The 22,523-nt window shown below is 46.8% G+C and overlaps 1 protein-coding gene across 9 annotated transcripts in view; it reads right to left on the bottom strand.

The window, feature by feature from the left end:
• Positions 1-273: 273 nt before the first annotated feature.
• Positions 274-22,523, bottom strand: part of LOC105018876 (zinc finger protein 521) — a 110,700-nt gene continuing 88,450 nt past the window's right edge. For 7 of the 9 annotated variants that reach the window (XM_013132375.3, XM_020045339.2, XM_013132374.3 and 4 more), the window contains 3 exons: positions 20,746-20,877; positions 15,610-15,725; positions 274-1,697 (listed from right to left, as the gene is read on the bottom strand). In XM_013132375.3, coding sequence (XP_012987829.1) covers positions 1,668-1,697; positions 15,610-15,725; positions 20,746-20,877 — 278 coding nt within the window. In that variant the 3' untranslated portion in view covers positions 274-1,667. Of the gene's footprint in view, positions 1,698-15,609; positions 15,726-20,745; positions 20,878-22,523 lie in introns of those variants that run through there. The other 2 variants (XM_010884689.4, XR_002196622.2) reach the window with 2 other exon arrangements.

Genomic DNA, 22,523 nt, shown 5'->3' on the forward strand with positions numbered 1-22,523 from the left:
GGTAATGGAGTCATTAATAACACAGACCTCCCTAAAGATGCTCAGATGTTCGTTAGGCACAGTCACAAGGGGACCAGGGGAAAGGATGCAATTTGATTTCAAAAGAAAAATGCAAACTAAGCTTTTGAAGATGATCATGTTTACGCTGTCAAGGTCCCACCCCGCTACTTAATCAAATTAATTGATTGTCGCACTCACACACAAACATAGAGCATACATGCACATCACCAGCGTACACCATGCGCATACACAAATGAAGGGACATGGGAGCCATTTTCTCATACAGTTTTAATATTTCCATCACATGTGCAACACAAAAAAAACGAGGTCTGCCAAATACAGAACTCTGTATTTATACAATAACATTTGAATAACATCAGAAGAGAACTGTTCTTTTGCTGCAGCAGGAGAGGATGGTTAATTTCCTGTAAACTGAGTATGAACAATTCTCAATCAAAAGGTCAAAACATTAAAGTTTCATACAAAAGTGCATCTCAGGTTCAATGAATGCAAAAACATTTACATAACAGAATGATTTATATTGGTGTTTTATAATGCCACAAAGGCTTCCAGCTTTAGCAGAGAGCAGAGCAATGAGATACGGCAGGAAACAAGGAGTTGGGAGCTCTCCGGGAGAGTCCAGGACAGAAGTTATAAGTGCCCCTCCCCCCGAAGGAGACAATACACAAACTGTCTCCACCACCACCCTAAATCAACACAGAGTTACTCACCACTGCATAAAAAAACAGATAACCAAAGAAAAAAGAAAAACAATTCCAGTAATCTCCAGGCTAGAATGCGCAGTAAACATTAATGACAGAAATGTACAGGTTTGAGTCAGTGGACTGGAGATTTCCCATGATGCTCTAGGAGACACAGAGGGGTTTCACGTTGCTTCTGTTCCCACGCCAACCGGAGGAGCTGGCCTTTCCAAATCTGTGTCACTGCTTTTGCATATATCAGAATCCTGTCCTGTTTTTTTTTTCCTGTTTTTCTCCAGTCATTTGGACTTGTCCATGCGCAGGCAGACAGACAGGCCAACCTATATAAACGCACTACTCAGTCCTCAGCTAGTCTCTCCTGGAAGGGCGGCCATGTTGGAATGAGAGCTGTTTGTTGCTGTGTTGAAGCTTCCTGTCACCCTCTTCTGTAATGACTGACCAGGTCAGTAGTGTCAAGTACAGGACATTTGGGTTGAGGAAAAGGATCCTGACTGACCAGACGGAATGTCCCCCTCCCTAATCAATAACACCTCACATTGGCACCCTTTGTCTCCAACACATTCTTCTGATTGACAGTGGCATTGTCAGTATTTTTTCTTTTTTCTTTTTTTTTGTTGGGGCGGGGGGTCAGAACTGTACATTGGCAAATACTGTATAAGACTGCAATATAGCTGGAGTTATTAAGCAACACATTGACAATCTCTATTTACAAGTTTTCTTGAAATTATGACCAGAGACCAGTGAGAAATGTTTCTGTCCTTGGTCTCGCACTCTTCCTTTTCATTTTGTGACATGGTCTCTCTCTGAGTCCACGTAATCCTAAGATCAACTCAGATGAGCCATTGGGACGCTGCACTGGTGGTGGAAGGAGGACTGACCAGGTCAGGCACGGTTCTCCTCCACGGCGTTCTCCTCCCCTCCACAGCCCACTGATGATGTGCCTGGTTAGCTGCTGTGCTGAGTCAACGTGTGGTTCTGGAAGGGAGGGAAGAAAAGGCAAATAGAAAAAGCTATGAAACAACCCGAATCCCCATATTCAACAGAACGACATCAAACGAAATCCCTTTCTCTTCAACTGTTTAGAAAAATTTAATTTGAACACATCCAAAATAAAAACGAAGAACTTTTTCTCATCAAAGATTAAAGCTGGAATCCTTCATGCAACGTCTGTTTGAAGAAATAACTGCAAACAAGAAATTCAGTTGGTTTTCCCCTCATCATTGCAAGCGTAACAGTGCATTGCACCTATTTTTAACCACACAGCTCACCTCTCTGTCGACAATCATCTGTCTGTTTCCTCAACAGAAACAATAACCTCAGTTGGACAAAGAAATATCATCGTTAAAAGTTATATTATAAGTCACATTACGAGTTACATTACACTCTTTTTCTAAGTCCAGCGATTGACATAGCGTTCGTGATGAATGGTGCTAGTGAATGGCATTCTGTGGGTTTATGTGGTGTTTGCATTATCTAAACCCAATCAAGCCGAGCCACAGTTAAATGGCTACGTGGATCAATATGCTGTGGTCCTCCCAGGGATTAAACATGACTAAGTCACACTGACACGCCACCGCTGAGCTGACAACATCTCAATCCTCAACCAACAACACCAGATCAATGGCTGTGGCCATGGAAACAACAGTTACCATGTAATACCCGCTATGGAATATATGAATCACCATATTCATAGTGGTGTTTATACACAATGCAGTGGAAGTGTAGTTGGAGCAGAAAGACGGCATGACGTTTACACTAGGGACGCCATGATGAAGGACGAAAACATGTACAGAATATGTAGGGTGTTTGTAAGTGTTTAGATGAAACATACAAGCATTTGACAAGTCGTACACAACAGGAAAGATAATATGAACAGAATATCTGAGGGTGTTCGAGGATCTTTTGTTAAACCCCCCCACCACCACTGTTTGACACGTGTTACGGAATGATTTGTACATAATATCCGAGGCTGTTTAAAAATCGTTAGATAAAACACCCAATCATTTGACGTACATGTATGCACCCACACAACCACACACCCACACACCTACACACCCACAAAACCACACAACCCACACACCTACACACCCACAAAACCACACAACCCACACAACCCACACAACCACACACCCACACAACCAAACACCCACACAACCACACACAACCCACACACCCACACAACCAAACACCCACACAACCAAACACCCACAAAGCAGACACCCACACACCTACACACCCACAAAACCACACAACCCACACACCTACACACCCACAAAACCACACAACCCACACAACCAACACACCCACAAAGCAGACACCCACACACCCACACAACCACACACCCACACAACCCACACAACCACACACCCACACAACCACACACCCACACACCTACACACCTACACACCCACAAAACCACACAACCCACACAACCCACACAACCACACACCCACACAAGCAAACACCCACACAACCACACACAACCCACACAACCCACACAACCACACACCCACACAACCAAACACCCACACAACCAAACACCCACAAAGCAGACACCCACACAACCACACACCCACACAACCACACACCCACACAACCACACACACCCACAAAGCAGACACCCACACAACCACACACCCACACAACCACACACACCCACAAAGCAGACACCCACACAACCACACACCCACACACCCACAAAGCAGACACCCACACAACCACACACCCACAAAGCAGACACCCACACAACCACACACCCACACACCCACAAAGCAGACAACCACACACCCACACAACCACACACCCACAAAGCAGACACCCACACACCCACAAAGCAGACACCCACACACCCACACACCCACAAAGCAGACACCCACACAACCACACACCCACACACCCACAAAGCAGACACCCACACACCCACAAAGCAGACACCCACACACCCACACACCCACAAAGCAGACACCCACACACCCACAAAGCAGACACCCACACAACCACACACCCACACAGCCACACAGCAGACACACAGACACCCCCCGTGCGGTGAGGGAGAGTTGTTCGGTGGTACTGGGGGCAGCTGTGCCGGCTACGTTCTTTAAAGGGAGGGTGTGTTTGCGAGGACCAGGGGCTGTGGAACTGGTGTCCCTGGTGGGCGGAATCCAGGTCATCTTTTGAAGTGACTGCTAATCCCTTTAATGCAAACTACATGCCCCACTTGCTGCGCTCTGATAAAAACACGGCCTCGGACTCGCCACACTGGCACGGACTAGACACACCTGTCACACGCTCGCGTCAACGCTCGCGCATCACGGACCCGTTAGGTAACCCTGCCTCCGGTTGTCTTTCAACTGATTGTGAAGACGGTGAACCACGCAGACTGCGACTCCATCGGTGAACCTGGGCCATGAAGGTGAGTTGACCAAGGCACTGACTGCAGTCACCTTCAGTCTCATCAACATACTGTAGCTCACAGCCTCCCTCAGGCAGGCTAGGTCATGTCCATTAGTCCCCTTTCTCTTTAACCTTTCGAGTGCCTCCATATAAAGCATTTAAACACCTCAGCTGCTTTTCCTTTCAGCCAGGGCGATTACTTTTCGACAGGTGGGGTAATAAGCTGTTTGACGGGGGGCAGGAGGGAACGTGACCCCTGGAAAGGTTTGCGTTTCCTGGGCTCGCCTGGGCCCCTTGCCTGGGACCCCACGCTCCTCTGTCCGCCTCTCCTTTCTCCCTTCCCTCTCTACTCCTGGAGAAATAAAGCTCCTTTAAGTGAGTCTGGGAGAAGACTCCCCGTGGGACAAGCCCCCCCCCCACACCAACCCACCCCCGGTGAAGACATCCGTGGCGTTGCCGGGGAGGGACAGGAGCACAGCAACCTTATTAATGAATGCGGCCCATTACCCGTCTGCCTGGCTCCTCGGCGACTCCCAGAAGCCCCTGCAGTACGTGACTTCAAATGGCAGGATATTGACACGGAGCGAGCAAAGCGGCTGGCAAGGAATGTGTGTGTGTGTGTGCTATTTTCTGTGTGTGTGTGTGTGTTTGTGATGTGTGCTTGAGTGTGTGTGAAAGCATGTGTGTGTGTGCACGTTTGTGTGAGTGAGTCTGGACCCCAAAGGAACATAGCTCCTTGGATATAATGTAGGGCTCGTAACAGCTATTAGAGAGGAAAATAACCCCCCTGGGGAGTAACCCCCCCCCCCCACCCTCCCATCACCCCCCAACCCCCCCCCCCCCCCCCACACGTCTCAGCTCCATCTGACACACACTGTATTCTACCTTCTCCTTAAACATGCCAGGAGTTTTCTCACCGAGGGCTTTTTCAAGGACGGTGCTAAACGACTTCAGTGGCACTGGCAGCCAAGCAGGCTGGGGGGAAATGGAAAGAAAAGAAAGAGAGAGAGAGGGAGAGGAAAGCTAAAAAGAAAATGATACCTTTACCTCTGTGGATATTGAACTCCACAGAGTGGAAGATGCACTGTTCTGTAGATCAGTGGAGAGAGCAGGGAAGGACAAGAGACAGGAACCCTGTCATTCATCAGCCACTCCATCACCGTAAGACATTTTTCAATCATACCACTTCCTGGCTTTGTGCACCCCTTCACTGAAATAAAGCCAAACATCCATTCACTGCTCCTGTCCATTAATAACCGATTCACTGACCCCCTCCACTAATCCTGACCTCCCTCTATCCCCATCTCCTCTCTCTCTCTCTACCTCTCCTTAAACTCCTTCTCCCCCCTCCTTTAAACCCTTCTCACCTCTCCATTAACCCCCTCCCCCCCTGTTTTTCAACCCCCTCTCCCTCATCGGTCTTCCACCGCGCCGCAGACACCGGTAACCAGCAGAGCTCAGGTAAGACCCTTAGCAGTCAATTCTCCACTAAATTAAATTTTACCCTGATCAATATTGTGCACCCGGCTCCTCCCCCAGGGAGAGTCTGAGAAGCCTCTTCCTCCTCATCTCCTCCATCGGCTGGCTCCCTGCCAGTGTTAACCCTCCACCCGCCCTCTTTCATCTGATTACATCATACTGCTGCAACACCCTCGGGGGGGGGAGGGGGGTTTTGGGTGGGGGGGGGGGATGCCCGGCAGGGGTCTTATGGACTCATGCAAACAGGTGCAACGTGTCTTAAGGAATTTAACAGAGAGGGTAAGAGAGAGAGAGACAGAAAGAGAGAGAGAGGGGGGGGAAGGGAGGGGTGGAAAGTCAGCTGGGGAGTTGATTTATTAACTAATCATTCTTTATGTCATTTCCCATTCCCCTGGTCCCCATCGATAGCACCGGTTTGGGCGCCAGTGCAGCCTGGCAACAGAGGTAGGCCTGTTACATCAGCTCTGCAGAGGAACAGGCCGAATGGATCAGCTGCCATTTTGGAAATGCTTTGAACGTTTGCTCCTTAATGTATTCAAGAGCATGTTGTTTCTCGACGAATGGCAGGCACAAAAACCTCAGATGATATAAAGCAGGGTTTAAGCTTCAACACACGAGACTAATAAAAGTCAGAGCTCCCCCATTTTTAGATAACGGATGTTAAAGGTTAAAGAAGGTAATAGATTGTACACCGTCTGCCAGCTTTTGTAGTGACATACACATTGATGTCTCAGGGTAGGGTGGCTGTGCAAAAAAGTTACTCGACATTCAAAGAACTTCTGACACTGTCATTCTTTCTGGTGGTGGCCTGTCTTATAAAACCTGGAGTTCCGCGTTCATAGCATTCAGAGAGCTGATAGAGTAAACCACGAAGAGTCTTTGAGCCTGGGTCATGGGAGGATGCCTGAAACTTGGGAGACATTATATTACACAAGTGCAAGGCAGAGCAACAAAGACCAGGTAAAAAACATCACTTCCTCATTAGACCTCAGAGTCAAACAAGTGTTTTGCACATTTTATGATCACCTATTCACAATAATGAGTACATCCTTTGCTACAGATTTACTAAAAAGCTGGATACATTTGGATCAGTAACATTTCAACCGAGATTGAAAGAGATAAATCTCCAATCAATTATCTCCATAAAATCTTGACTTGAAATACATAAATGAAACAAAACTTGAATCATAGATTCACATCAACAAGGTATTACAGAGATTATCGTAACACTTTCTCCCTCATGCTGCCCGTATCCATCCACCATGTCCACTATTATCCTACTGTTATAGAGCCCACAGGGCCAGCAGTAGCTAGCACCCATTGGCTATTCAGTGGTGGCTACCCCTCCATGTCTAGCCAGTGTGAGCTGAAACTACCTCCCTGCTCATAGCTGACATAAGTCTGCGAAAATAGCTGCATCTGGAGCACAGGGAGCAGGCGGAGCGCCAAACCACAGAGAACCAGCCACAGCGCACTGCTAGTCATCAGTCAGGAGTTTAATTAAGGCGTAAGAGCAGAGCACGCTGCTGCTGAGCTACTCTGAGACAAAGAACTCACAGGTCACAGGTTAAACAGAAACACAGGGCTGCTTTAACAGACACATATGGGTCATGCTGGATCTGAACTAAGGACACAAAGCACCGGGCAAATGCCGTCCTATTCTGCACAGAACTGAACAGACAGTGCGCCCTACGGTGTCACTGATCGTACGTGACTTGTACTGCTACTTGCAGGGAGGTCCGCCCCTACGAGCAGACAGAGCGGGCCCGGGCGCTTGTGCGTTCCTGGGCTCCTGTCTGAGTAGCGGTGGCGTGTTGACTAGAACCCTGGCCAATATTGACTCGGTTCCCCATTGCTTGGAGTGATCCTCGTCCCCCACAGTCGGCACATCCTCCAGGGGTGTAATCCCTTCCTGTTTGGCCTTGGGCCAGGCTTACTGCTGCCCAGTTTATCAAATGAAGAATACCACCAGATAAATAAAAATAAATATCTTGAAATAAATAAATAAATGAAACAAGCAGCTGGCATTCTCCACCGTCGACACTTATCAGGCCGTAGGGACGGCTGACCTCGTCTGCTGTTTGGCCACGACCGCCGCCGTCTCCTTGGTAACGGACTGTCTTGTTTGAAGTGTGGTACCGGGGGACACGCGGACTGACAGTGCACCTCCGGGGCTTGGGTGGGGGGGCTCGGAGACATCCCGTGTGCGCGTTTTATTGCGTCTGCGTGCGCCCGCGTGCATCGTGATCACGTAGAAAATGAGAAAGAGACGGATTTGTCTGGGCGTATGAACAAAAGACACGGTGAAATGCTTCTCGGTCGAGGTGTAACGGGAGAGGACAGAGAACCCTTCGGAGGGCTAGTGGGCTTTGTTCCTCCAAATGATACTCATTACCTTGTCTAAGTAGACAACTGAATGGTGCTAGAAACCTGCTATGCAGTGATCCTGCTGTTTGACTGAGCTAGCAAAACAACTGAACAACTGCTGGGTTATTATGGAGCCTCATTAAGTGAAGAGACTAGAGAGTGAGGAAGAGGACAAGAGAAAAAGAGAACGGGGAAAGGAAGACAGCGAGGGAAAGAGACATAGAGAGACAGACCCAGCGAGAAAGACAGAAAGAGACGGCGAGGGACAGACCCAGCGAGAAACACAGAAAGAGACGGCGAGGGACAGACCCAGCGAGAAAGACAGAAAGAGACGGAGAGGGACAGACCCAGCGAGAAAGACAGAAAGAGACATAGAGGGACAGACCCAGCGAGAAAGACAGAAAGAGACGGAGAGGGACAGACCCAGCGAGAAAGACAGAAAGAGACGGAGAGGGACAGACCCAGCGAGAAAGACAGAAAGAGACATAGAGGGACAGACCCAGCGAGAAAGACAGAAAGAGACGGCGAGAGACAGACCCAGCGAGAAAGACAGAAAGAGACGGCGAGGGACAGACCCAGCGAGAAAGACAGAAAGAGACGGAGAGGGACAGACCCAGCGAGAAAGACAGAAAGAGACGGAGAGGGACAGACCCAGCGAGAAAGACAGAAAGAGACGGAGAGGGACAGACCCAGCGAGAAAGACAGAAAGAGACGGAGAGGGACAGACCCAGCGAGAAAGACAGAAAGAGACGGAGAGGGACAGACCCAGCGAGAAAGACAGAAAGAGACGGAGAGGGACAGACCCAGGGAGAAAGACAGAAAGAGACGGAGAGGGACAGACCCAGCGATAAAAAGACAGAAAGAGACGGAGAGGGACAGACCCAGCGAGAAAGACAGAAAGAGACGGAGAGGGACAGACCCAGCGAGAAAGACAGAAAGAGACGGCGAGGGACAGACCCAGCGAGAAAGACAGAAAGAGACGGAGAGGGACAGACCCAGCGAGAAAGACAGAAAGAGACGGCGAGGGACAGACCCAGCGAGAAAGACAGAAAGAGACGGAGAGGCGGATGGAAAGGCGGGAGACACAGAGAAATGGAACAATATGAGAGAAACGAGGGATTGAAAGTGAGAGACGAGAGAGATGGAGAAGTGACAGAAGAAGTTAGAGGAAGGAGCAGAAATGGAGGGAGATGCAGGGAGCTGGAGAGAAATAGCATGTAGTGTGTGTGAGGGAGATAAAGCAAGTGAGTGAAGGGAGAGAGAGGAAAAACCATACTGATTTCTGATTTGATAGCTGCCAACACAGATGCTTTTCCCCGCTAAAATGAATACTATGACTAAAGAACCCAATTAAGGATCTTTCTTAAGGGAGACATCTTAGGAGGGAGATAGGGGGATGGGTCTTAGTGGGATGTGAGCCCAGGGCTACACACACTAATTAGACTGAGCCAGGGGGGTGGTGGGGGAGTAGAGAGGGTGGGACTCAAGCCTGTCACTGGGAAGAAGATGGGGTCCATGGGGCTCCACGTGTCAGTCCCAGAAACAAAACACAATCACTCTCAAATGTAGCCACTTCACAACTTAAGAACAAGAGTTTGACTGCTTTGACAATGACGCTACAACACGATCTCACTCATATGACTGTCTTCTTTCTGTCCCTCCGCTCTTTCTCTTGCAGCTATGTCCACTACTGACAGAGTATGTTTCAGGAGCAAATATTGAGCTGCTTTGAGTGACTTGTAAATTGTGCATTTCCTAGGTGTCTGTAGAAACTGTGATTCCAATAAAGAACAAGTAAACTGTAACAGTTTAACCACCTGTTCGGTGAAAGTGAGTCAGTATATCTGCTTTCAGTATCCACAGAATTGGTGTCATGTAGCATTTATGTACGAAATGAAAGTGTCTAATAATTACTTCACACAAGGTGTTTGAAAATGAATCCGAGAGGGAATCTCATTCTGTAAGGACCAACTAGCCTCAACAGCATATTAAAGACACACACATTCAGAATCAAACACGTTCTCTTTACCCAGGTAAATTAAACCTGTAATACATTCATCATGTGGCGTTAATAACAAGCTTTATCAAAGTTCCAGAAAGTGAAAGAAAAAGTCCAACAGAAAGTGTTGGGAAACAGATTCGCTGATGGATATTAGCACATAGCATCCCTCCATCTCTTTGTTTGGATTTAACTTCTCCCAGTAGTACAGCGAGCGGAGGAGGAAGAACAGAAAAGAATGTCTCAAAGGCTTCTGGGAGTTTTTGTCATGTCTCCCTCTAGACAATGTGTTTGCATGCACACATCAGACCAACACTGGGATAAGAAGAAACTAAGATACAAAGTGCACACACTCAAACACACACACATGCGCACACACCCGTGCACATATACACACACACTCCCACACACACACTCCCGTGTGAACAAGCACGCGCTGCAGAGAGAAAATCCTCCTAGGATCATCATGTTTGTCATCCTGTCTAATTCTGATCCACCTACAGTAAGGAAGTAGAATGTCAGGCTGATATTACGTCGTAGCCATTCATCTCATAATGTCTGCATCCCTTTGCAGTGCTGATGACTGTTTGTACAGCATGTTTGTACATCATTATAAATCAGCTTAAATATTAAAGATGGTGCATCACAAACACACAGTTGCTCCATTTTTATTCATTTCACTTTCATTTTGTTGTTTAACTTTTTGAAACGGTGACAGCATTGAGAGCACCTGGGGTGATGAAGAGAAGAATGGCTTGTCATTTCAAAGATAAGAACTGAAGTTCAAACGTGTGTGAAACTGTCACACTTGGCAGATGAAGATAGTGTGTTCTCAGAAAGCTAGATGTTGGTGAGCCACAGAGGGCTGAACCAATGAAGAGCAGCCTCAGTGTGGAATGGGGTAGGGACATGGCACACCAAGGTTGGGGCCATGTTCCAAATAGTATATTCTAAAATCAGTCATCATGGGACTTGTAGTCCCAATGCTCTGTCAGAAAAATGCTTTGCTTTACTTTGTTTTTCGGTGTAAGACAAAAACAAGACAACAGATACTGATAATCACTGAAATACATACATTTTAATCATCTTTAGTCGTATGACTGTCAGTGTTTTGTTGCTCTCGCAGCATTTCAGAAATCACATTACACCTCTGTGGCACTCGTTTTGTTTTTACAATTTAAACAAATATTCTATCATATTTCTTTGGAAGATTTCAGCTTTATGATTCTGATTAAAAACACACAAAAAAGAATGTGTTGCCTCAGGGCATCGCTGTGCTATAAGGGTACTAAAACACAGAAGATAATGGGCTAGGCTAGCTTGTTAGTTAAAACTGATTGTTTAAAATTGTAACTGACTAGTGTGCTTCTTATATGGCCCATACCTCAGATATATGCTTGGCTTGACTTAAACATATGCTTGGCAGCTCCTAAACATCTCTAATGGGTATAAACAAAACAGTAACAGATAACAGCTACATTTTAATTCTACATTAACTTGTATTGGTGTGTATTCTTCACAAAAATGAGTTATAATACATAAAATGTTACATACGTACCAGAATCCCTTTAATAACTTTATATTTTATATATTTTTTTAATACAATAATTGATAGAGCGTGACTGAAGATTTGAGTATACTTTTTGAAGCATCCTGCCATACCTCAGGCTTATTATCCTCACCATCAGAGGGTGATATTCTAACTGCTTGATTAGGGTCAGTACGCCCATAGAAGCTTCCTGATCAAGGCCATTTTTACATCAAATTACTTTTTTCATTGAGCCTGACATTGCCTTGAAAATGTGTCGATCTGCACAGTTCGGCTGCCCTGAGAAGACAGAAAAAGATTTTTTTATTTATTCAAGTTTTGTATTTAGACATGCAAAACAGGAAGTGCACTAGAGGGCTAACCATTTTTTCAGGTCTGCAGTAGAAAGGCTGTGCTGCTACAAATTCAGTGACATTCCACACGCGCAGCCGTAAAAATGTGAGCTCCATTTTCAAGTACAAAAAATATTTTTATTTCTTAAAAATCATGGATGTCATGTCATGCATGGCTGTTTGCACTAACCCAGCTACACACGAACGAGTACATATCCTTAATGAAAACCAAAAAGTCTGTCAAAGCTTGGCAATAATGACAGCCATCACAGAGAGAACGAGTGAGTCTCATTTGTGAGGACAGGAAGTAGAACATGATACAGACGTGATCTTGTCACTTCTAGCACTCATTAAGGAGCCAGAGCTGTGGAGCGAGCGCCGTCGTCTTTGAAGGAATCCTTTTAAAAGACACTCCAATTAAGGTGCGTGTCCTCCGGGTATCTAAGGAAAGGGAGAGCAGTCCTAGCGTAGTCACTCTCCTCTTCCACTCCTCTGTCACTGGAGAAGGACTTACGCAACTTACAATCTCCCAGCGCTCACTTCCAAGGAATCATAATGAAAGTAAAGGAGAAAAAAAGAGCGACCAGCTAGAAGGAATTGGAGGGAAAATCTCATCCCAGCGAAAAATGTCATCTTCACTGTTGTGTAACTTCAATCTCATTGTCTTGTTTCAGGAGTCTTGGGACCCCAGGGTTTATCGTCATACATAGGATGGATATTTGCTGCTCTTGCACACTTGCGGCGGTATCGTATCGCTGGCAGGCCAATAATGAGCTGCTGGACGTGTCTTCGACAAATCAACCTCCACTCAATGAGATGTCATATTTAAGCTGTGACTAATTCACTGCCGCCACCATCACTTAATAGATCTGCCTCATTAATCCAGCGGAATAACAAGGCATTGTCCACGTCTCAGTTCCTTATGTAACCAGGCTGAGAGAGGGAGGGACCGGAGCTAACACCAAGGAAAGAGGAGGAAAAAGTTTAGTTTGTAAGTTTGGTGTTGTCTATGAGCCAGGCCGGCAACCCTGGCTTGTCCAAACCAGAGTAGGAGTAGAAACTGTCGGAGAATAACAGAGAGAGAGAGACAACAGCAGATTGGAGATGAGGGGCTAGAAGAGGCTGTGTCTTCATTCCTATGGATACATGGGGGGGGGGGGGGGGGGGGGGGGGGGGGGTGGGCAGTCGGGGATACTGGGAGGTCAGACAGGGAGAGAAAGCGGACTGTCTTCTAGATTGTGGATTCTGGGGCACCAGGACCCATGAGTCAGTCAATCTGTCCGTCCGAGGGGGGTGGCCAGGTGGGGGGTCCTGGGAGGGCTGATTAGACGGATGCTCTCCCATCATCCATCTCGACAGGCCGGCGAAAATTGGCTCGCCCCTCGCAGGGTAGAGTTCACGGGGGGAGGCAGTGGGGAGGACTGGTGAACGGCAGGGGAGGGCGGGGGGGGGCAGCGCTGGATACCTGTCACAGCCTTTGGTCTGTTTCAGGGAATCTCAGCAGCAAATTAATAAAATATCGTTGCTGCTTCCCTTTACCTGCCTACCGTGGCAGGCAGCTCTCCTTCTCCTCCTCCCCCGCGCCTGCTCCACGCTCCTCTCTCTCCCAGCCTGAGATAACCCCTCAACCTCTCTGCCTACTGTGAGAGATCTGGAACCTAGGTAGATGCGGTGTGGGGCTGAGTGTCAGGGTATAGGAGGAAACTCAAAACTCCAGGCAGAGAGAAACAGAAAGAGGAGAAACATCTATCTCCTCACCGCTGGAACTCAGCTCTACTACAGACAGATTGACAAATGACTTCACCGTGTCAGGGAGACATTTTGACTGGTGAAACACAACAACCCCAAACAAACAGCAACTTCTATGCTGTAAATCAAAACCACTATAGCTCAACTGCAGTAGTGTGGACTCTGTAGAAAAACACCAACTATATTCTCTGGTCTAGAACATTTGGAGGAAGATTTGTACACATTGCATGTTGCATGTGTACTGTACATATCATTACAAGGAAAATATCCCATCCTTTGGGTACACATGCATTTTGTCTTCATTATAACTCTAACCCTCCAGGGAGTCGGTGGATATATCAGTGTTAATCAAATGCTTGTGTGTCTGTGATGACATGGACTTATGGCAATGCTGTCATAATGTGTGTTTAAGTGAGATAAGCCCCTGTGTGTTTATGTGTCTGTCTTTTGTGTGTGCGTGTGTGTGTGTGTGTGTGTAGACATGCACCCCCTAGAGGCTGCATCCAGAACATGCCATGGCACATGGCAACAGGTTGAATATAATGATCGTCTTATCCCCTAAGCTCAATCCAGGCTCTCCCTTTCATAACCCCCTGCTTCCCGACCAAATGCCATAGGTCTTTCATGTTTGCTCTTTGTCTCTACAAAAAGAGGGTAAAACAATATAAGCATGCATGAAACAACACCTCTGTGAGATGGAGAGCACTTCAACCCCCCCACACACAAAAAATGTCAGAAAAAAAGTAGGAAAAACATCCCCGGGTTATTTAAGATTGTTTACAGGTACTTGGAACAATGGAAAAAACGGTGGAAAAAACCCACTTGGAACAATAGTTCCGATGGGAGATTAAACGGATAAATAAGACACTGTGGCTGACATGTTGTGTCAAGAGAGACAACTCAATCCTACATAGGAGTTCATTAGGAAACACAAGACTTGTTAATAACTACTAAAACGTGTTTTCCATGATGAATCAGTAGGACACGTGGAACATCCAGACCTGTTTCATTCAGGGCTCTGTCCTGCACACTCAACTGGCTGGGAGATAATGATCACATTCACCTTCCTCTTGGCACTACATGGCTCTGGGTGTCTTCTGGCTGGATCTCAATATGAAAATACATCTCCTGTCTGATCGATGCTAAGCACAAGCCCTGGATGCACCCGTATATATCTGCTGGCTGGATGCTAATAGTTAGCACCACTAATCCGTGCCTTTGAATTTTCAAGGCTCGTGGTCGGTAGAATGGTATGTGGCACGTGTTGGAATATTTGGAAAAATGAATGTGTTTAATGAGTAATGAAAATCAATTGGCTCTGCTCAGATGGCTATACTCATAAATTTAAGGGTCCTCAGAGCTCAACTAAATGACACACAAACAGGCAGTGACAGAAAATGAAAGGTTTATACAAGAAACCAGGGAGGATGTGGCGGGCCCTGCAAGGGTACAATTCCCACAAAGACGATGGGGTTGGGAAAAAAAAACAAGAAGAAAACTGAAATAATATGTGGCCTTTTCATTTTGCTCAAGTACTCTGAGGACAGAAGGAAGAGAAATTGCTAGAAAACTGATTATCTCTACAACATTGAGAGTTCATAAGAGTCCAAATTTTAACTTTGTTGAAGGGCAGATACGGCCTCCCTACAGACAGAGATCATATTTAGCCACGAGTTCTTCCTCTGTGATTACCAGGCCTGGATATGGAGGCATATATTATTGACTCAACTATGTTTTTGCCTCTGTACAGTAGAGTAATTACTCCTCAAAAGCACATTCCCCTAATCTTCTAATTCCAGATATTTTAGGTCTAATAAGCAAATCAAATCACACTGTATCAGTTGATCACAAATGAGTTTGGAAACCAACTGGAATAATTCCTTCTGAGTGGCCCAAACCCACTGGGACACACAGGCAAAGCGTATGGTGAGTATGGGTGTGTGTCTACATACGCTCGTGTGTGTGTGAGTGTACATTAGTGATGGTATTTGGTTGACAGGGTTGGTGGCCTGGGCTCACCTGTAGCTCGGTTTGAAAGAAGAACTTCTGTGGGCACTGGGAGCAGTCGTAGATCTTATCCTCCTGGCCATGTGCCGAGAAGATGTGCTGCTGTAGCTTACTGGCCTGGACAAACACTGCAGACAGACAGAGGGAAAGAGGATAAAAACAGTCAGCATGAAATCTGAAAAAAATACAATTTTGCTAATATAAGAAATGGTGGTATTAAAAATACATCCAAAATAATAAAGGGTGAAATTAGACGTAGAGTAGGTTGGTCAAGTGCATTTTGTTTACATGTAGTTTAGTAAAATAATATGAGTTACACTGTACCCTCGCTACCGCTTAAAGTGCCCCCAGCATGAGGTCAAATGTAATGTCCGAATTCCAATCGATATTGTGTTGTGACTCTCTTGTGTACAGACTTACTGTATAAATGATATGAACGATTAGGAAACAGATGTTAATTTATGTTATAAAATAAACCGGTCTCTGAGCAATCAAGTAGAAGACTAAAACTCAGACTAGACATAATCACAATACCAGTAAATGAGACGACAATCAACAAAGAACTTTGACTTGGTGGTTCTACCTGAGTGGGCGCGCTGCCATGGTACCGTGAATGAGTGTGTATTGTTATAAGGATAATGATGATCTTTATTTAGAACTACTGTGGGGACAACACGCCAGAAAATAAACAACTACTGAAGAAACTGGCATGGCTTCAAGTGCAAAACATGGCCTCCATTACTCTACATCGCTAATTATATTGACAACATAAATATTCATGGGGATGCACTATTTATTCATGGAGTCTCAGACTACAGCCACTATGATATAAACACACATACACACACACTTGCCTAGTACTTAAAATATACAAATGTACACTACGTATCTGCGGTTTAATTAAGCCATGGACAGTCCATACTGGTACAGAAGACTAGGGAGATGCGAGTGTATGTCTCTCTCCCTCTCTGTGTGTGTGTGCGCGTGTCTCTTTCTTGATGTGTGTGTGTGTGTGTGTTTTTTCTCTCTCTGTGTTCTCCGAGGACCACTTCAAACATGCCGTTTGTTATCCCAGACCCCTGTGCTTTAAGGACGTATGTTACGGCTCTCTACTCTCTGAGGTTTCAATGCTCCCGAAAAAGTTACCGCGTGGGGGCTGGGCTTCATTTTAATTTCTCTACGGCTCAAAATAACTTTTCTTTTAATGCGCGCACCGCTGGGCTGAGGGGCTGAGAGCCGCAGAGAGGGGAATGAAAAGCAGCCGCTAAAGGTGAGGTGTCTGAGAGCACTTTGGGGTCGCTGCAGTCCTCCCGCCCCCGATGGCAGCACGACTGCAGCGCGAGGCGCTTGGTGCTCGGCAACATCGACATGTCCCAGTTTGAGTGCACCTGGGAGAGCTGATATTAATTATTGAGCTGCAGAGGCCCGAGGCTCACTTAGCCTGCGGAAGACGGACGCCTCATCGAATGCCACGTACGCTCCTGACCTAAGAAATAAAAATGGACGTATCTCCTGCTCCATATCCAGAGTGACATACACTCCTATACCACCAATATCACAGTGAGGTCCGAATACTGTGTTGAACACAGAAATGAACGAAGTGACAGTGACGCTAACTGACAAACAAACAGCCCTACAGATTTCGGAAAACGAATGACAAACAGACAGGGGAGCACATCTAGCTGGGTGTTTTATAACAGCCTCATTTCAAGGTTAGCTACGACACAAACATACCCAAAGCAGGAAATACTGTACACAATGATTCTGCCTTTGTTTGTGTTCGACTTATTTTAGGAAATGTGAAATAGGCCAGCAGATATCGTTGTAGTTGTTTTTTAAGCCGCGGATTTGACCGTCGGTTTTCAGCATAAAAACAGGTCAAACCAACAACAGCGGGCAGCCGTTATGTCTTGGAATCACTACAGCAAAACAAAACAGCCTCCAGACGCACTGTTCTCTCTCCATTGCAAAGTTGTGCCCTGGATCCATTTTAATCTGGGAGCTAGGTCGGCTATCCCACATCTACCTACAGTACACAAGACAGCAGAGGTGTCAGGGCAGGTCAAAAAACTCAGCGCATCCAAATTCTGCACGTCTTCTCTTCTGACCCCACTAAAAACAAAAGACGTGTCAGTTTGCCACAGCTAGGACATCGAAGCGTAACTCAGCAGTTGTTCGCCGGCATCATGCATATTAAGTGTACAGTGAAAGCAGAGATTGTAGGCCGAGCGCTAGATCCTGACTGGAGGCCGCCTCCACTCAGCGACACCTACACGGCTGTTCAACATCGACCTTCCGTGGGTTGACGACCTTGGGCCCTGCGAGGCATGGTGTACGATACCTGGAACAACTCGATAGCCAAACGCAGCCTGTGCAAGGCTCATCCTTTGTAATGACCCTTGAAAAAGAGCGAACCGTTACCCTGTCAAAGACGAATTCACAGCTCGATCGTCAGAGGCTGAAAGGTTAACGCTGCAAACCTGGTGGGCTAACAACACCAGGCCCTGGTATCAGCAGCTGAAATGCCAGCCGCGCATTCGTGATGCCACATCACCTCTTGCCCAGGACTACATAAAGACATACTGAGGAAACTAGGGGAAGAAACATTCTAAAAACACCTCCGAAAAGAGCCACAGTCACACCATAAACCCTGTAGACTAAGAGCGAGAGAGGTAGAGGAAAATACTGTGAGAGAGTGGGAGTTTGTGCAAGAGGGAGAGAGAGAAATAAAACTTTGTGACTTCTGTGTGTGTGAGTGGCGGATGACTGAGTGAATGAGGCTGCTCAGGGCTGAGGAGGGCTGATGGGGCCAGGCTGGGCTAGGCGACGGGGCCAAGGTCTCCTGGCTGTGGGGGATATTAAGCCTTCTGATTAGATCTCAGGGGCCTCCACCATGGCAAATGTATCCTTTACCACGGGCCCCAGCTCATCTTTATTTTGGCACCGTGGACGCTGCTCTCCACAGGCTGTCTCTCTCTCCTTCACCAGTGCTAAGCTGTTTGGGCAAGAAAGAGTTGATCCTTTTTCTCTCTCCCTTCCATCCTTGTCTTTGATTCACAGTATGAATCTGCCCGATTTGTCTACTTTCCACATTCTGTTGTGCGGCATCATGAGTCAGCAATTTGTGACTGAAATTATTTGATTTTAGGACAACTCATTTAATTTTGAGATGCATTTTTGCTTGTGTTAGAAACGACACCTAATTCTAAGGACTGACACCAGCGACTAGATAATTAAATCACCTATTGTAATATACTACATACTGTCACCTAACGGACCAAGATCGTTCTGGAGTTTTGTGACTTTCAGTTGCCTCCTAGTGACATGGACACACACACACACACACACACACACACACACACATACAACATTGATCCTAAAGACTTTCTTCTGTTTTGTTTGTCTTAACCATCATATTATTCTCAATCACATATTCCCTGGCAACCCCTCACAGCTGCTCCTAAGGGGGCAGGTAGAGCAGACACTTCTAGCTGCAGGCTCCCCCACTTCTTAGGACCTGTCAAAGCTGTCCTGGGAGAGTCAGGCTCACTCTCTCTCTCTCTCCTCCATTCCTCCTCATCCAGGGGCTTACGGACCACTCTCCTCCCCTCCCATTTCCCCTCGCACCATTCAGCAGCTTTTTTCTCCTCCTTTCTCCCTCCACCTTGTCATTATGTTCACAACCTGTCATTTTCTGAGCTGCTTTCTGTAACATTTTCTTCCCTTTCCTTTCTTTAAGCATTTCTTTCTTCCGGGCCCTGTCGGGTCTGTCCATTCTCCTTGTTTCTAAACGTACCACCGCCAGACAAACGTGCAACAAGGCATCTGTAAAAATGCACCTGGAAATACTTACTGAATACGGGCCTCAATAACTGACCCATCATTAGTGGGATAAATGTTATCATGGACACACTGAATCTTACAGACAACTCTCCCCAAACACACGGAGGAGGCCTGAGGAGCACAGTGTGTCCCCCTCCCTGTCTTCAACAGGTTTTTCGCCGTTCTTACTCCCTGTCGTCCACCACTTTCACCCCCCCCCCCCCCCCCCGCTGTCCAACGTGGTCAACCGCCACAGTCCAAAGGGGGTGCTTTCTCCCTCTCCCTCCATCTCCCTCCCTCTCAATCTTTCTCAGCCTCTCTTCCTCTGTCTCCCTCTCCTGCGCGGGACGCCGTGATCGATGCGGGCGCAGAGGGAGACGTGGGACCTGCCTGTCAAGGCTGCTGAAGGAAAATGAAGGCTGGGATGAAGAAGGCATGCTCTGTATATTAAGAGGCCAGGGTTGCGGGGAGGGGGGTGGGGGTGGAAATATCAATAAGCTGCTGCTAAAAGAGAGATAAGGCCAACCATAAATGAGAGAAGGCGGGGATGAGAGGGGGGTGAACACTGAGGAAGAGAGTAGGAACGGAGCCTACAGGACAAAAGAGGAGCTGACCACGGAACGGGGAGGAGAGGAGGAGCAAGAAGAGGAAACCGTTGAAACGACGAGACAACCGCAAACTGATGAAACAAAAAAACACCAAGGTAAAAAAACGAGTGAAGTGCGTAAAGAGCTGAGGGATGGAAAAGAGCGGAAAGAAAGAGTATAGCTAAAGAGCTGAGAGTGGGGAAAGAAAGAGTGGAGAGGAGCTGGAGAAGTTAACGACTTTGCAGATTTCATTATAGAGATAGTTAACCCTGTTGACACAGAAGGAAGGTGTTATCCTCTCTGGAGGAGTCCTGATCCTTCCACCTCCATGCCCACAGACAGATGAGATCATTACAGCTATCAGCTCCGCCGACATCCACAATTAGCACTTTCTCTCTCTCTCTCTCTTTCTCTCTCTCTCTCTCCTTCAGTCTGCCACATCATACTCGCTCCATCTCTATTCTCCTCTCTTCCTCTACTGCTCGTTGTCTCCCTTTATCTTTTTATGTTTGTGACGTTCTGTAGGCCTTGATTTGGATTGATTTGGCTGACCTTTCCCCACTCATTTGGAAAGCTGTTTGAGACTAACAGTGAGGCTCCTGGGTGCCTGGCTTTGCAATGCAATGTATATCTGTGGGTTGTTGTCTCTGAGGACCCACATGAACACACACACACTAACACGCTTATCTGAGAATACACACACACACACACCCATGCACACACACAAACAGCCTCTCACCTGTGAAGCAGACGGGACATTTGAAGGTGCCTCCCATGCCCTCGAAGCTGTGCTCGATCAGGTGGCATTGGAGCTTGGCTGGCGAGTCGAATGACTGACTGCAGAGCTTACACTCATGGTTCAGGCCCTCTTCTAACCAGAAGGAAACACAAAAACACACAAAACAACACAGTCAGAGGAATGATAAGAGCACAAGTAACTGAGAGGGATCCAGAGTCAGAGTCATTATTTTCCCCTCCTGCCCCATTTAATTTAGCTCCAACACATTTGTGTCAAAGGCTCCTGCCTGTGACTTTCATGGCTCATACGAGAAGTAATATAATGTGTGATCTAGTCTCATCAGGCATAAATTGGATGGCCAGTGGGGGGCCTAATTGCATAGTTGAGGTCTTGCACTTTGAACATGGCATGCATGGCTCTCTTGGTTTGGCTAGTACACAAGTCACTTCTGTTGGCGAAAAAGTGCGGGCATAAAAAGGATATGGGAGTGGGCTTATAAAGGATATGGGAGTGGGCTTATAAAGGATATGGGAGGGGGCTTATAAAGGATATGGGAGTGGGCTTACAAAGGATATGGGAGTGGGCTTATAAAGGATATGGGAGTGGGCTTACAAAGGATATGGGAGTGGGCTTATAAAGGATATGGGAGGGGGCTTACAAAGGATATGGGAGTGGGCTTACAAAGGATATGGGAGTGGGCTTACAAAGGATATGGGAGTGGGCTTATAAGGAAAGCTGAAATGCTTAAAGAAGAGTGGAGGTTAATGTACATCTGCAAGAATAACCAAGCAAGTGAACGGACAAAATGCATTAATGACATCTAATAATAAAAAATTATCTGAATGATTCTAACTGTATTTGGGGCATACACATATTACCAGTAGGTTCAGCACCAGAACAAAGCAGTCTGTTCTATGAAGTAACTCAAAAACAGAACAAGAAAGTATGAAAATGTACTATTGAAACAGTAGGATACAAATAAATGGAAAGCGACCAGTGTAGTTACAACGTATATGATAAAACATCTTGAACTAAATGTGGGCCCTATAGGTAAATGTGTGTGTGTGTTTTTGTAAAACAGACCGCTGGTGTCCACGTAACAAACTGGTTTGAATTCCAGTGTGTGAAGCACACTTGCACAGAGCAGCTCAAAATGCAGATCGGCCCTTCGTTTAACAGACAGAAGACCCAAGGAACAGACAGGGTTTATTTCAGTTCCTCTGTCTTGTCAATGATGCTCCTGAACCATCTCTGATTGCTAGATGTTAGCAGAGGGAACAGCCCGGTAACAGAGGTCTGTGATGATCTGTGTGATCCCCAAAGCACAGTGTGGAGCAAAGAGCCCTGGAGGACGGCTGCATTCCCCCTGATGATGCGTTCGGCTGACCTCACCGCTAGCTGAAGAGCCGCGGGCGGGCGGTGGAGTTGCCGTACTGGGCGGTGATTCAGTCTGTGAGTAATCTGTTAATGGGATTTTCCAAATCTATCCAGTCGGCTGAGGTTGAAGAGTCACGGCAGAACCTTCTTCACCGTCGTGTTGCTGTCGTCCGACCCATTCCTGTCATCTATGGGCTTGTTCACTTCACGCAAAATGTTCCCCAGACTTATCGAATAAGACTCGGGATGCTGGCTTATTTTCTTGTGTAAACCTGTAGGTATCGGTAGCTCGAGACGCCGCCTTTGGAGGTAGCGGACGCCACCTTTCGATGGAGGCCCCTCCGAGCCCTCTTCTTAAGGACAGGAATGGAAACAAGGCCTACGTGTGCAGATGAACTTAA

This window comes from Esox lucius, chromosome 3 (assembly GCF_011004845.1).
Source record: "Esox lucius isolate fEsoLuc1 chromosome 3, fEsoLuc1.pri, whole genome shotgun sequence".
Lineage (NCBI taxonomy): Eukaryota > Metazoa > Chordata > Actinopteri > Esociformes > Esocidae > Esox > Esox lucius.